At 40.2% G+C, this 14,138-nt stretch overlaps 1 protein-coding gene across 1 annotated transcript in view; it reads left to right on the top strand.

The window, feature by feature from the left end:
• DNAH6 (dynein axonemal heavy chain 6) overlaps positions 1-14,138 on the top strand; it is a 162,974-nt gene continuing 148,836 nt past the window's right edge. The window contains exons 1-8 of the mRNA XM_067553417.1: positions 1-82; positions 244-495; positions 1,684-1,860; positions 2,732-2,982; positions 5,894-6,161; positions 6,410-6,544; positions 6,633-6,750; positions 8,626-8,770. Coding sequence (XP_067409518.1) covers positions 250-495; positions 1,684-1,860; positions 2,732-2,982; positions 5,894-6,161; positions 6,410-6,544; positions 6,633-6,750; positions 8,626-8,770 — 1,340 coding nt within the window. The 5' untranslated portion in view covers positions 1-82; positions 244-249. The remainder of the gene's footprint in view (positions 83-243; positions 496-1,683; positions 1,861-2,731; positions 2,983-5,893; positions 6,162-6,409; positions 6,545-6,632; positions 6,751-8,625; positions 8,771-14,138) is intronic.

Genomic DNA, 14,138 nt, shown 5'->3' on the forward strand with positions numbered 1-14,138 from the left:
ATTGGATATGTCTTTCAACCAAACACATTCTCAAAATCCTTTGACACTCACTTACTGCAGTTGTATTTAATGTAATAACCAGGTTAGTATCTGCCCTGTATATTTTAATGTAGTTTGTTGAGATAAGTTTTCTTTTGTTAATTTCTAGGCTTTTTAAATTCTGCAACAAAATGGATTTAGATTTGTAATAAGACATAAACCCTTCTTTGTTTTACTTTAAAATTATGTATGTTTAATTTTTAGGTAACTATGTCTAAGAAGCTGTCATTGCCTTCTTTAACGACATCATCATCCACTGTAAATGGCAGAAACAGTGAATATACAAGTGGGGAACTTCCTACTTCAATCACTAATGCTAGTAAGCTGAGGGAAAGACTAGTTTGTATGGCTTCCAAACAGATAGCAGCAAATCCTCAAGGTCTTAAATTCATACATAACACAAAATCACAAGAAAGAACAAGAAAAAGACGGCAAGCCATAAAACTGGAACCTTTGGTATGTTTAAGAGAAATATGGTTTTTAAACTGATCTGTAAATAGAAGCTATTGTATTTACAGTCTAATAAAAATTTGTCTCATAGTCATTAACTGTAGTAAGATGTATATGCCAATTCTTCTAAAAACTAGAAATGTAGGGCCAAATGTTCAGCTCATGTAAACTGTTGTAGCTTAACTGAACTCATTGGCCCTATAGTGATTTACATCAGCTGAGGATCTGGCCTGTTTTTCATATATGTAATAGTAAGTAATACATGAAAGCACAACAGCTTTCTTTAGTATTTTTTTAAAAGAACATCTTCAACTAATTCATAAAAAAAATGCTGATTAGCAAAGGTATTTTCTGTCTTAGTTTATATGCTTGGAGGAAAAACCAGAACACCAGAAAAACCTGATTTATTCATATAGTGCCCATTTGGTGTTGCAGGCAGAGGAGCATTGTGAAATCATAGGTAACTCTGCTAGTCATCACTCACTCCAGTTCATTTGCATACTTTAACCCCATTGTTTGAGTCAGCAAATGAAACTGCAGTTCAGGACTGAGGTGCTTTGGCTGAGTTGGTGGGTGCAAGTGGTTCAGGACTGGAATAGCAGGGCTGCTTCTAGTCAGGAGCTGTATAGGTTAAATAGGTGTGAGGCAGGAGATTTGAATCAGGGGTCCCTCCACACTATACCTGGCTCAGGCAAGATCATTTATGTTTGCCCAGTCAGAACGGTTCTAGTTCATCTAAACAGTGCCCATTTGGTACTGCAGTGAGAGAGACTGTTCTGCGTACAGCAGGAAATGGGCACAGTCCAGGGGAGAGATGACCAAGATAGGCAGCCCTTTTAGGGTTAAGGTTAAACGGTACAGTTAGCCAGTATATATATCTTTCAGCATCCCTAAGTTACTTCTGATGATTCCTCTGCCTGCAGTACCAAATTGATAGTCGAGGGAACGTTGTTATTGAGGAGGAGGAGTGGGTTAGGCGAATTAACAATAAAATTTAGGTTTAGTGTCAGTGGTCCGGTAACGTTGCAAGTTCAAGGATAGGAACTATGTTCCTGCCCTTCCTACCACCAGCCAGCTCAGCAAGCGACGCATGCAACTCACTAATATACAACTATACAATTTTAATTTTGTATTCCTTTCCTTCAAATTAATCATTAACTTCCTTTATCTTTTATATTTTTTTCCTCCTTCAAGCCTTTACTAAAGGTATATCAGCATCATAAACAGCCTGAGTACATATATCAAAAGAACAGAGAACATTTATTAGCTTGCGGATTACTACAGCCTTCTCCCTCAGCAGATAAAAGAAAACGGTCTGCATCCATGGAACCGATGGCATCCTATGCTCCTTTAGCTGAGCTGCCAGAGCATGTAAGAGAATGTGGGCCCCACACTCCTGCACTTCTCATTCAGTTGCAATCAGTGGGCTTTTGCTCTAAGGAAGGGGTACATGATTAGGCCTTTTAACGTGAAATAATTACACTGCCCCAGTTTGATCCTTTCAGAGAAGCTAGCCTGAGGGAGAGTGAGACAAGTTTTCTTTTGAAGAGTCTGAGACCCTGTGGCGATTAAAAAGAGTGAAGACTCCCAACCCCACAGGTCTGCAGGGAAGACACCTCTGCTGTTCCCTTCCCCATCCCACTTCCAGAACCTGCAGAAATAGGAGCTGCATGCCTTTAGACATGGAAATCTATGTGGCCCACAGGGAGCAGTGTTCTGGAGCATGGCCTGTCCCATGCTCTTACTCCACTGCCCTTCTCTGTACTGCCAGAATTCCATGGAGTCCCAGTGATGTTTCAGCTTTTGAGATTACTTGAAAACTCAAGAAAGGGTGATCGCTTCTGGCAGTCTTCATGAGGTTGAAAGGACAGGTGTATAGGAGAATGCTAGTAAGATACAGGCAATGAACTCTGACCAGGCTTTGACAATTAGAAAAAAAATGCTGTATTTGTTCTGTTCATGGCTTTGCCCTTACAAGCATCTTTTTGGAGATCTATATCCTACAATAGCCTGTATATTCCTTTTCTGAATGGATTGCTTTCTTCTTTTCTTCCCCCCACTCCCAAATTCATTTCCCTGTGCTCTGATTTTATATTTAAATATTAAGTGATAATCGCTAATATACTTGAATTAAAAAAGTGATAAAAGGGCATTATCATGACATAAGGATACTGTGCCATGTCTGATATATCAATTTACAGAAAAAAAAATCTTATTTTGCTTTTATTTTAAGGTACAGCAGCAAAGCACCAGTAAGGTACTGACTCCTACTCCTCCCAAACAACTACGTACTGCTCTAAAGCCAAGTGCCTGTAAATCTTCTGCCTCTCCACCTTCTTATGTTTTTAATGAAACGGAAGATGTAATTAAAGCCAACATTACAGATCCTCTGAAAATTATTAAAATAATATGTGAAAACAAAAATCTTGGATTCCTGTACATGACTCCAGCAGTTCCTAAGTCATCAATTAAATACGATACTTTTAATTTGAAGTGAGTTTTTTTCAAACTATTTATTCAGATTATGTATCCAAACTTACTGTTAAAGTTTATAATGGGCATCAAGCAGTGTTATGTATTATATATCTGCTTTTTAATACTGACTAATTGTCTTGTGCTTAATTTTCCCCTTTATATTTTAGCATTTAATTCTTTAGAAATAGTTGATATTGGAACTGTTCTCTTTAACAAAGTTGCTTTTATATTTTTAATATAAATCTGTAATCAGATATAAAGAGAAAGCTAGGACTATATGCTTCATAGGTTATAAATATAGTATAAGGCAGTGGTTCCCAACCTGTGACCCACGGGCCAAAAGTGGCCCGCGGGGGCTTTCAGAGTAGCCCGTTGCTCCTCTCCCACTGGCTGCAGAAAGGAGCCGCTGCCTAAGGACCCAGGCAGAGCACGTTGCCATGGAGCTAAAAGACTGGTGCAGGTTTCTTGCTGATGCCAAGGGGACGGGGGCTCAGCGCTCCTCTCCCCCTGCTGTAGCAGGGAGCACAGCAAAGCGCTCTGCCTGGGTACCTAGGCGCTGGTGTCTCTACTGGAGTCTGAGAGAGGGGAGCACTGATCTCCTGTCCCCCTGGCTGCAGAAGGGAGCCACTTCCTAGGGACCTAGTTAGAGTGCACGGGGCTACAGGATGCGTGTGGTTTCCCTGTTGCAGCCAGGGGGATGGGAGATCGGTGAGGAGGGAGGCAGTCTCCTTGCTGAACTCCTTCTGTCTGGCTGCAGTGGAGGGATGGTGGGGGGAGGAGCTGCTGATGGAGACTGGTGGCCTTTCAAGGCTGTAACAATGATATCTGTGGCCCTCGAGCCAAAAAGGTTGGGAGCCACTGGCATAAGGTGTGTTATCAGATAAAGAGATGAGCACCTGTTTCAGGAGTGTTATCAAGCACAAGGCCAAGAAGTGCATATCTTAATGACAACCTATCTGCTGACTATGATTGATGGTCCATATTCTCAGCTGCTGTAAATTGGTATATATCTGCTGAGGATCTAGTCCTTATCTGGTACCAGTAATATGGTAGATACAAGAAAACCAGTTAGGATGGAGAACAGCCATCTTGCCACAAATCATGTCTCCTGTTAATCACAGAGAGAATAATAATCCAGAAAAGATAATATAGTCACCATGCATTGGAAGAAATTTCAAGAAGTGCCAGATCATCTAACCAAAGACAGAAAGATTGAAACAAACAAGCAAAAAAAACAGACAGAAGGAGATAGATAAAATAATAGAGGAGAAAGTTAGGTCAAACCACTGTTCTAGTGGGTAATATTTAATCTCTGGATTCTTTCTTTGGCTCCTTGGGCTGATGGTGCTATAGAGGCAGCCCACTGAACCTCAGGTGTGATGGGAGAGCTTCATATTACTCTAAAGAAATCCTTTGGGCTGATTTTAAAGAATGGTATTGAAAAACTTGGAAAAAGGAGTCATAGACAGTTCTTCTCAGTAGGATGGTGGCTGTGATACTGAATCTGAACAACAGAAACATTGATGGATTATTTAATACTCTGGTCTGAAACTAAAAGATGCTGCAACCTCCCTAACCTATTACCAAAAGATGGGAATTTAAAAACAAACAAACCCAAAAACAACCCACCAGCTTGTATACTGCTTAGAGTATAGATACTAAATTAAGCAAACGATCTAATTCAAGTTTCAGATCACTGAATCCACATAATTCTGAGAATGTAAGAATGCACTGGACACAATATCTATGTGGCAAAAATCATCTTGGAGGCCATATCAAAACATGTCCAGACCAATTGGCAACATTTGTGTAACTGTTTTAATGCCGTGCTCACTGCTGGCCTGGGTCTTGGGCCATCCATCCCATAAATAAATGCACCGTGGGTGCATGTTGAAAATGTGGGGTTACTGTGGCTTTGTCAATGTTGTTGAGGCCTTTCTGTGAGGCAAAATGAGCTTCTCTTGAATAATGAATAACATTCTCTTGAATGATGTGACACTGCTAGTGGCTAAATGGCCATTGGGTGTGGGAAAAGACTAGCGTGAAAGCCATAGACTACAGAGCTTGCTATTCAGCCACGCCTCTAGGAAGCGGTTCCCAAAGTGTGGGTTGCGCATGAGCCCAGCTTGGGTCACACTCACAGCAGATGTGGTGTGGGCGATCCCTCCACTGTGTAGGACACCATTTTGCTTGCAGGGCATAACCTCGAATGCGCAGTGCGTGCGAGGTCATGGTGCAAAGAGGACACCATTTTGCCCTACTAACTGGCATTCTCTGCACAGCATGAACTCGCGCACACCATTTGTAGGAAGTCACACTGTACAGAGGACACCATTTTGTAGAGCAAAATGGCGTCCTCCAGGCGCTGTGATCTCACACATAGGGTTCATGCAAAGCTGTAGTGTGTGGAGGATGGCATATTGCTCTTCAAAATGGCATTCTCCATGCTGTCTGGGGTCCTGGCAGGAAAGACCCTATTAAAATGGGGTCATACCGGCAGAAAGTTTGGGAACCCCCTGCTCTGCATCTATGGTTACTTTTCCAGGACTCAGTGCTGCAAAGTGCTGAGCATGCTTTACCAAACCAGAAAAAGCACTTTAGCATGTGCTGCATTGTAAGCATGTGCATAGCCCCATTACAGTAAAGGGGACTACTCAGTTGATTAAAGTGAAGCAGCAATGCTGACAGGAGATGTCATAAGTGGCTTCAGCCTTAGCTGGAGGGGCACCCCAGTTTTCCAGTGGAGTTACAGCAGAGCATCAGATCCTAACAGTGGGATCTGAAAAGACAACTGAGAACAGAGTTTTGGCTCCTGCTGCAGCTAGTGGCACACGCAGCCACAATGGGCCTACCTCAGTGTTTTATAACTTTTACTGGAGATCAGTGAATTCATTTGTACCCCTTTAAAAGAAACTTTGTTTATTTTTAGAATTGTAAGCTATGACTGCATCAACAAAAATGACTACTACACCATTAGCCAGAAAGCAGTTATCCACACCTGTGACGGAGAAGTTGAATTCATGCAGCTAGATCGCTGGGAGCAGGAATATCTGTATCACAAAACATTTACGAAGATTCCCATATTTGCTATCTTTTGCAAACTGAAGTCATTTACAGAATGGAGGAAAAATGTCCGCTCCAAGAAAATCAGTGGATGCCGTAAAGCTTTGCAGGAGAACTTGTTCATCATTAATTCTGTATGTATTTGCTAATTATGATATTTCTGAAGGAAGTAGAAAGCTAATGTGATTGCTAAAATATGGATGAGTTCTCTCAAACGGAGTTCTGGCCGCATGTATTTTCAACTAGTAGGAATCCTGTGCTGTATTATCAAACATAAAATCAGATACAAATGTAGTAGTTTCCAAAAAGACATAAATCTAAGTCTTTGTTTGGGTTTTAATTTGTAAACTTCTCTTGATAAACTATTCTTATTATTTGGCAGTCTTTGCGACCTGCAGTGCTTCATGTTCAAGAAATGTGTTACCGAATCAGTGACATGGGACTTTGTCGTATTGAGAAAGGTTACACATACACTCTGGAAGAATTTAGAAGCACTCAGTTCAAACAACTGGATGAGGTAAACTGTTTTCATTGGTTCCAAGTTTCTTACATGTTCTTTTAAAGAACCATGTAAACCTAATCTCTATGCGTATTATAATTTTCAGGTAGCAAGCCGTCTAGCAGAGTTCAGGGAGCTAGCGAAAGAAGTTGTTAGAAGTGCGTGTCGAACTGCCCTGCTTGAATCTGGATTCACTCCTGATGATTATTTTTATGGACCAGACAGTGCAGGTATGAAAAAAGACTAAACATTTCCTAAATGGCTGCAGGAAATGTGGCTCTTTACAACACATTTTGTCCTATGTCCAGGCCACTGAACTGTTTCTTGAATGAGTCTAGTATTTTCCCCTTAATCTGGTAGGCAAGTTGTTACAATTTTGTATACGTTTTGTATTGTGGAGAAGGTACATCTGTTAGGATCCTCTTCTTATATGTCTATTTAGAGTTCATTTGCTAATAAACGATGTCTAACAGTTCACATAAGAGGCTATCTCAAAAATCATATTAGCATCCAGCCTTGACTATTTGGGTTAGACCTCCATAAAGAGATTGAACTTGCATTCTGTTCAGAATGGGGAGAACATGGGCTCATTCTGATCTCTGGTGACAGGAAGTTCTATAGCTAAGTGCTCTTTGCCTGCTCCCCAGCCCCTGAGAGAGAGACACTCTTGGCTCCATCAATTCTAGTGCCTTTGCAGATTAAAATATACTTGGAGGGTAGCCTTTGAAGTAGCTTGGCTCTAGCTACTTGAGGGTATGTCTACACAGCAATTAAACACCCGCAGCTGGCCCAGGTCAGCTAACTCTGGCTTGCAGGCCTTGTGCTGCAAGGCTGTAAAACTGTTGTGTAGATGTTCAGTCTCGGGCTGGAGCCTGAGCTCTGGGAGCCTAAGAGCAGCGTCCCAGAGCCCAGGTTTCAGCCTCAGCTTGAACGCCTACACTGGTCTTTTATTCCAATGTAGACATACCCTGAGTGCTCTGTACCACTAAAATATGTGCTTAACTGTAGACATATGAGTAGTCCCAATGTGGCTATGGACATGCTTATGTCTTTTACTGGATTGGGGCCTCAGTAAATAAGAGAACCTTAACAATCAGTCAGTATATACATATTTTCAAATGTGGCCTCCATTATAGTCAAGAAGAATGTATGTAAATTGATAAAGGTGCACTCATGATTGTATTAATAAACTCCTAAGTTTTAAACCCAAATGTGTGGGTAATTTTTTAAAAGCAATCGCTATTTAAAAAGGACTACTTTGTTAAATGCTATGCATATTGGTCCAAAACCTCAGCTGGGGCAAATCAGTGTACCTCCATTGGCTTCCACAGCATTATACTGGTTTACAGCAGTTAAGGATCTTGCCCATACTGTAGCTAGCTTTTGTAAAAAAAAAATTTTGTTTGCTTGTCTATAAGTTATATATTTTAAATTATTTAATCAGAAAAGAATAAAAAGTCTGAAGTACTTGCTTGAAATGCCCTCCATTTGCTGCTGCTGCCACTGCTACTGCAGGATGTTTGAGGGTGTTTGGCTTTTCACTGGAAGATTTTAAATTTAGTGGCGGGGTATGGCAGTTGATTGTATCTCCTTGCTATCTTCTTCTGCTCCCCATTACTTCTGGAGTTGCTTGGACCCAGATGTCACTCTGCTACCTGGAAATCTTCAGTATACATTTAAATATTGATGGTTGTTATTCCTCATTTGTGTTACCTATTAAATTTATTACCTTAAAACATCTTCCAAAATGCTGTAATAGGGAAGTGGGGGAGAAGTACAGCGTAAAAGTCTCTGATCTCTAAAGGGTCACATGAGAGCCATGTGGATATCTGAGGCTCTATAAAGTTTGGGAACTGACCTCTCTGCTTTCTCCGAGGGGTTGGGAATTTCCTATGAATCTTTCTATCATGCAATTTCTGTGGAGTTTCTTGGGTACAAAGTGGTGTTTTTCATCTAGCCACAGAAAACTACCTTTGCTTCTGACTCAGCTCAGACTGAGTTGTTTGAGTGATACTTATATGTAACTGTAGAATGTTCAGTTACACACATGGTAGTACTTGCAATATTGTCAATAACATGTTTGCATATCTTCCATACAGAACAGGTAACTATGGTAACTGGATTAGCTGCTTCAAGTCTCCTTGCTGTTCCTCATTATGAAAGAGAACTTTATGGAGAAACAGCTGACAAAATGACCTACACAGAACAGGCCAACAAAAGATCTCACTGTAGAAGGTTAACATGGTTAGTGTCTGGTGTTTGTAGTAAAAGTTGTTCTTATGTTTTCTCATCACATAATGTCAGGATAGTTAAAATTATACAGTGCAGTGTTCCTTACAAACAATGCATTAGTACATGTTGGACTGATCATAAGCAACTAATAACTGCATACCAGCTCAGTCCAACAGTTCATCTAATCTTTGGAAGGGCCAAGTGTCCAATGCTTCAATGCGTGTGGTTGGTGCTTAATAAATGACATATAAAATAATGTAATCATAAGAGCCACGTTTTAAAAAAAAAAAAAAAAAAAAAAAAAAAGGCAAAAGACCTCACAAGGCACCCACCAAATATTACAGTGCTGTAAATGGTGTGTGTGAGTGTGTGTGTGCGCACGCAAAAGCATAACGTCTGTTAACAATATTATTTTAGCTGGTGGCTACATAGTTATAAAGATTGCTTTACTTTAGTGCATTATGTTGTTCTATGAAACATCCTGATAATGTATTTGTACAAATGTGCTCCACAGATACATTAGCTGGAATTTGCATTTTATCTAGTGCTGGATAAGATAATTATCTATCCTGGTTGTTGTATGTCTGCACGTAATTATAGTATATATGCTGAAGGGTTTCTTCAAGAAATATGTTTCAAAGTGGACTTGCAGGATTGGTCATCTTGTCCCCTGCAGAGACCCATGGGTGAGCTTCTGTGCTGCAAAACTCAGAGCCCTGGGATGGGGTTATGGTGGCTTCAAACCATCTTTGTGCCTTCCTGATCCTGGGCTCTTCTTGGGACTGGAGAGGTCCCCTCTGTAATTTAGGTAGCTCTGGGGACCCGTCTAAGTTACAGTAGCTCCCCATGAGGCCCTATGGGCTGCCGCACCACCTTGATTTGCCCCTCCTGCCCTTAGGCATGTCCCCTTAGTCAGACTTGCAACAAGGTCCTTGGGAGGTAACTTTATGGCCATCCTCCACCATGCCTAAGCCAGAGGAGTGCTCTCCTGGACAGCTATGGGGCTTTTAGGGCCCCTTTACACAGTGTAGAAGACCCAGAGGGGAAGTGAGGGTCTCACCTCTTAACTATCTTTCATGAGTTCTGAGATCCCAAACAAGCAGATTCAAGAGATGGTCAGGAAACTGTCTAGCCTCCAAATATCTAAATCTAAATCTAGGTGTCTAACACTGGAGTCTCTCCTTACCCCTTTTTTCCCCCACACCATATCCTTTCTCCTATAGGCCATGTGATGTTCCTGTTCCTCCAAATTGGCTTTAACTTTGCCAGTGTTGCTGCTGTTTGTGCAGTTCTTGCCAGAATTTCTGACTTTGATCATCGGTGATGATTGCCCGCAGATACTTGAACTATTTCACTGTCTCCAGCTCTTGTCCATTGACAGTGATGTGTAAGTTGATCCCGTCACGTTTCTTTGTCATCAGCTTGGTTTTCTCTGCATTCATTTCCATCTGTCATTATGCGTTCCACGGAGATGTTGAACAGTGGGTGAAAGAAGGCAGCCGTGCCGAACTCCAACAGTGGTGTAAAACCACTCTCCTCTTGCACCATTGGCGAGAACTGCACTGTTGACCTTGGCATACAGTTGTTTAATGGTAAAAATAAGCTTACGACCAATGTTGTACTTCTTCATGGTTGCCCAGCGGGCTTTGTGCAATACTCACTCAAATGCCTTCTTGAAGTCAACAAAGATGTGGTAGATGTCTGCTGGTGTTGTAAGTACTTCTCACATAGAATATGAAGGTTGAAAATCTGTTCTATGGTACTTCTTCCAGCATGAAAGCCAGCCTGTTCTTCAGCAATGATATTCTCTGCTTGTGGCTTCGGTCTGTTCAATATAACTTCCAGCATCACTTTTCTGGGATGGCTCATTAAGCTTATAGTCTGATAGTTTTGACACAGTTGCAGGTTGCCTTTCTTTGGCAGAGTAATGATTAATGACTTTGCCCACGTGGAGGCCACTCACTGGTCTGCAGATCTTGGTGAGTACATTTATTACTCTTTCTCCTCTGAATTTCATCAGTTTGGCTGAGATGTTGTCAATACCTGTAGCCTTTCTGTTCTTGAATGATTTCACAGCTACCTCTACTTCTTCATGCAGTATTGGAAAATCCTCCTCCTCTGTTGAATCTGGGCCATCTAGGACACTAGGATCTCCATTTATCTGGTGGTTGTACAGATCAAAGCAGTAGTATGTCCATCTGTTGATGATGTCCCTTTCTTCTGTGAGACTGATCCCTTCTTTGTCTTGAATTGAGTTGGCTTTGGCCCATCTTTCCTTCGTCAGATCTTTTACAACCTGGAAGGCTCTTTTGCTTTTTTTATTGTTAATGCACTCTTCAATTTTAGAGCTTTTTTTTTTTTATCCACGTCTCTTTGGCCACCTTCATTCCTTTCCTGATCTTTTTGCCAATCTCTCTGTATTTATCAGCTCCCGCAGTGCTGTTCTTATCTCTCTTAAGTTCTCTTCTCATGTTGCACATTTGCAATATTTCATTTATGACCCAAGGTTTTATCTTCCTATGGCGTTTCCCAAGGATGTCCATCACAGCCTCATTCATTACAGTGTTAAAATTGTTGATCAGTGTTTATACATCTTCCTCCAGAGCAAGCAGCGGGGCAAATTTTCCGCCAATCATTGCTTGAAATGACTCTGCAATGCTTTGGTCACTGAGTCTTTCTAAATCAAACTTGGTTCTGATGGTCTTTGGCCTGATGATCTTCCTTAACTGCAGCCGAAAATTTAGCATCACAAGGTCATGATCACTTTCAATATCAGCACCGGGGCAGCTCCTTGTTTTAGCTCTGTTGAACTCAGAACAAAATCGGTTTTGCACCATGATGTAGACCATCAGGTGTATGCCATGATGATCATTTAGATGCTTTATGTGTTCCTAGTGTGTTTGCAAGAGTCAGACTGTTGTAACTGGCAAACTCCAAAAATCTCAGTCCTCTCTCATTGGTTACCACATTACAGAAAGGGCCACAATAATCTCGCAAATCTGTAATAGATGTAATCATTTTAATTTAACATATTTGTGTCAAAAGATTATAGATGGCAAGTTGATGAGTCATAGTTGGCAGTAAATAGTGGAAAAACAATGAATTCTGTTATGCCTGTAAGGTGCTCTGCAGTAAAACAGCACTGACTTTGAGATGTTTGCAGGACCGGAAAAATATCCAGACTTGTCTATCGGAACATACAAATTCTCAGGGCCACAGGGCATCAATGTATGCTCTTCTTGCTTGCTTAAAATTGAGTGACTGTGTAGACACTGACTTTGAAACTTTGAAGGAAGAGTTGGGCAAATTTTTGCTGCTTTAACGTCTCTGGGTACATGATCTCTGTATTTTCACAGGGATTCAGTGCAGATTTATTGTCTCTAAGCCATAACAATTATTTTGGGTGCCTGAAATATTTGAACTACTTTGATGCTTTCATTGTAGAGCACCTAGTGAAATTCGGTTTTTGTTTAGTGCTTCATAAAAAATTCACATTAACTCATTAGAAATTATCATTTGGTATTGACATTTTCAGTGCTGAATGGTCATTTTCAAAGTTAAAAGCTATTATCACAGTACAATGTGACAGATCTTTGTGATCTTCTTCTCCTTGGCAGAGAAGATTAACTAACCAAGAAAGTAGATTTCAGTGATATCACCAACATGTTTTCTTGGGGGTGGGGTGTGGAAAAACTACACTGGGGAGTGGCTATATTTAAGAAAGAATGAATTATGGAGGCTAAAATAGGGATATATAATAGAAGCTTGTTGTAGCCTTAACTATGCAAAAGCAATTGCCTGTCTATACTGAGGGCTTGTTTACATGATGCGTTAATGTAAACCAGCTGGGGTTTAAATTCTAGTTTGCACTAGCATGTTGCACATTAACTGGCTTGTGCGGACCCTGCTGATGCACACCAAAAGGTCCCTTGTGTGCACTAACATAGAATTGTTTGAAATGGGACTATGTTACAATGCTATATGAAGTTGCTACACGTCAGAGTCATATTAAACTAAAGGAACTATGTCACACATTGCCCTGGTGGGACTACAGGATCATCATGAACAGAAAGAGCATGCACTTCCATAGAAGAGATTTGTAAAACAGACAAATGATTGAATCTCTTTCAGTGGCATCATATGATTAATTCTTCTAGTTTCTTCTGATACCTGTTGGGTACTAGGTTCTGCACACTGCAGTGGAATATATTTTTTTAGATTATTTTTAATTAACATTTTTATCCCACCTTTAGTTTTGCTCATTTCTGGCCACTTTCCATCATTAAAATTGATGATTATGCCTTGTAAGCGAAAGAAATATTAGTCATATCTGCTCATTTGTTTTCTACTAGATAGCATGTCCAGCAATGCATCTGTCCAGTAACATTTCTGCTTAGGAGCAAATGATCACTATTTCAGAAAAAACAATATGACTGACAATTTCATTTTATTGGAGAAAGTTGAGTAACTGCATTTTATGTATTCATGTTCATACGTGTTTACATAAATGAGGCCAGTTTTGTGCTGACTTTGCAATCTCACTAACTTAACTGATTTCAGGGTTTCAACTATGAAAGAAAGGAGCAGACCAAACTTTGCTCTTTTTGTTTATTCATTTTATTTATATTAAAAAAACTTTTGTTTGGCACAGTGATCCTCCCTGTGCAATCAGGAAGTTTAAAACAGAAGTAGTGAAATGAAATAATTAAGACCTAAAATAATCTTACAGACTGAAACGTCGATATACTTACTGAATGGTAATTAATCACTTGTACTGTAAATTCAGCTTCACAATCAAATTATAGAGTTGCCTGACAAAATGATCAATTATTGTAACTGCTAATTTTAGTTTTTATGTCAATGCTGTTCTGTGACTCAGCTAATACGGGGTGATCCTTGAGAAAAGTTAAGATGTCTTAAAAAATTGTATTGCCTGACTTTCTGAGATTCCTGTTTGTTGTTATGGCAGAATATCCCTACATTTGAGGCCTTGCTACTGAATTTACATAATAAAATTTGTTTCTTGAAGTAACATTCTATTTTTCTAGATGAAACCACATGATCACTTATGTAGGCACTGCAGGACCAGATTTGCCAGTACATCCAGCAGCTTTGCACTACTCTGGCGATACAAAACATAAATCCAGAGCTCAAATGCACCGATGAATCTGGCTCACCTATCTTTGTTCTGTCATAAACCGTTTCAAGTTTAATATAAAATGTGAAGTAATTCAGTTTGTTCTATTATTTGTTCCATAAGTCTATCACAAAACCATCTCTCAATGTTCTATAGATTTTTTTTCTTCTGTATATTTATGCATTCTATGCATATTAGAGTAAAGGTATTTTTCTACTTTCTGTTGGAGACCCTTTGGCCCAA

The sequence above is a fragment of the Emydura macquarii genome, unplaced genomic scaffold (assembly GCF_026122565.2).
Source record: "Emydura macquarii macquarii isolate MOO-44397 ecotype Brisbane River unplaced genomic scaffold, CSIRO-AGI_Emac_v2 contig_1451, whole genome shotgun sequence".
Lineage (NCBI taxonomy): Eukaryota > Metazoa > Chordata > Testudines > Chelidae > Emydura > Emydura macquarii.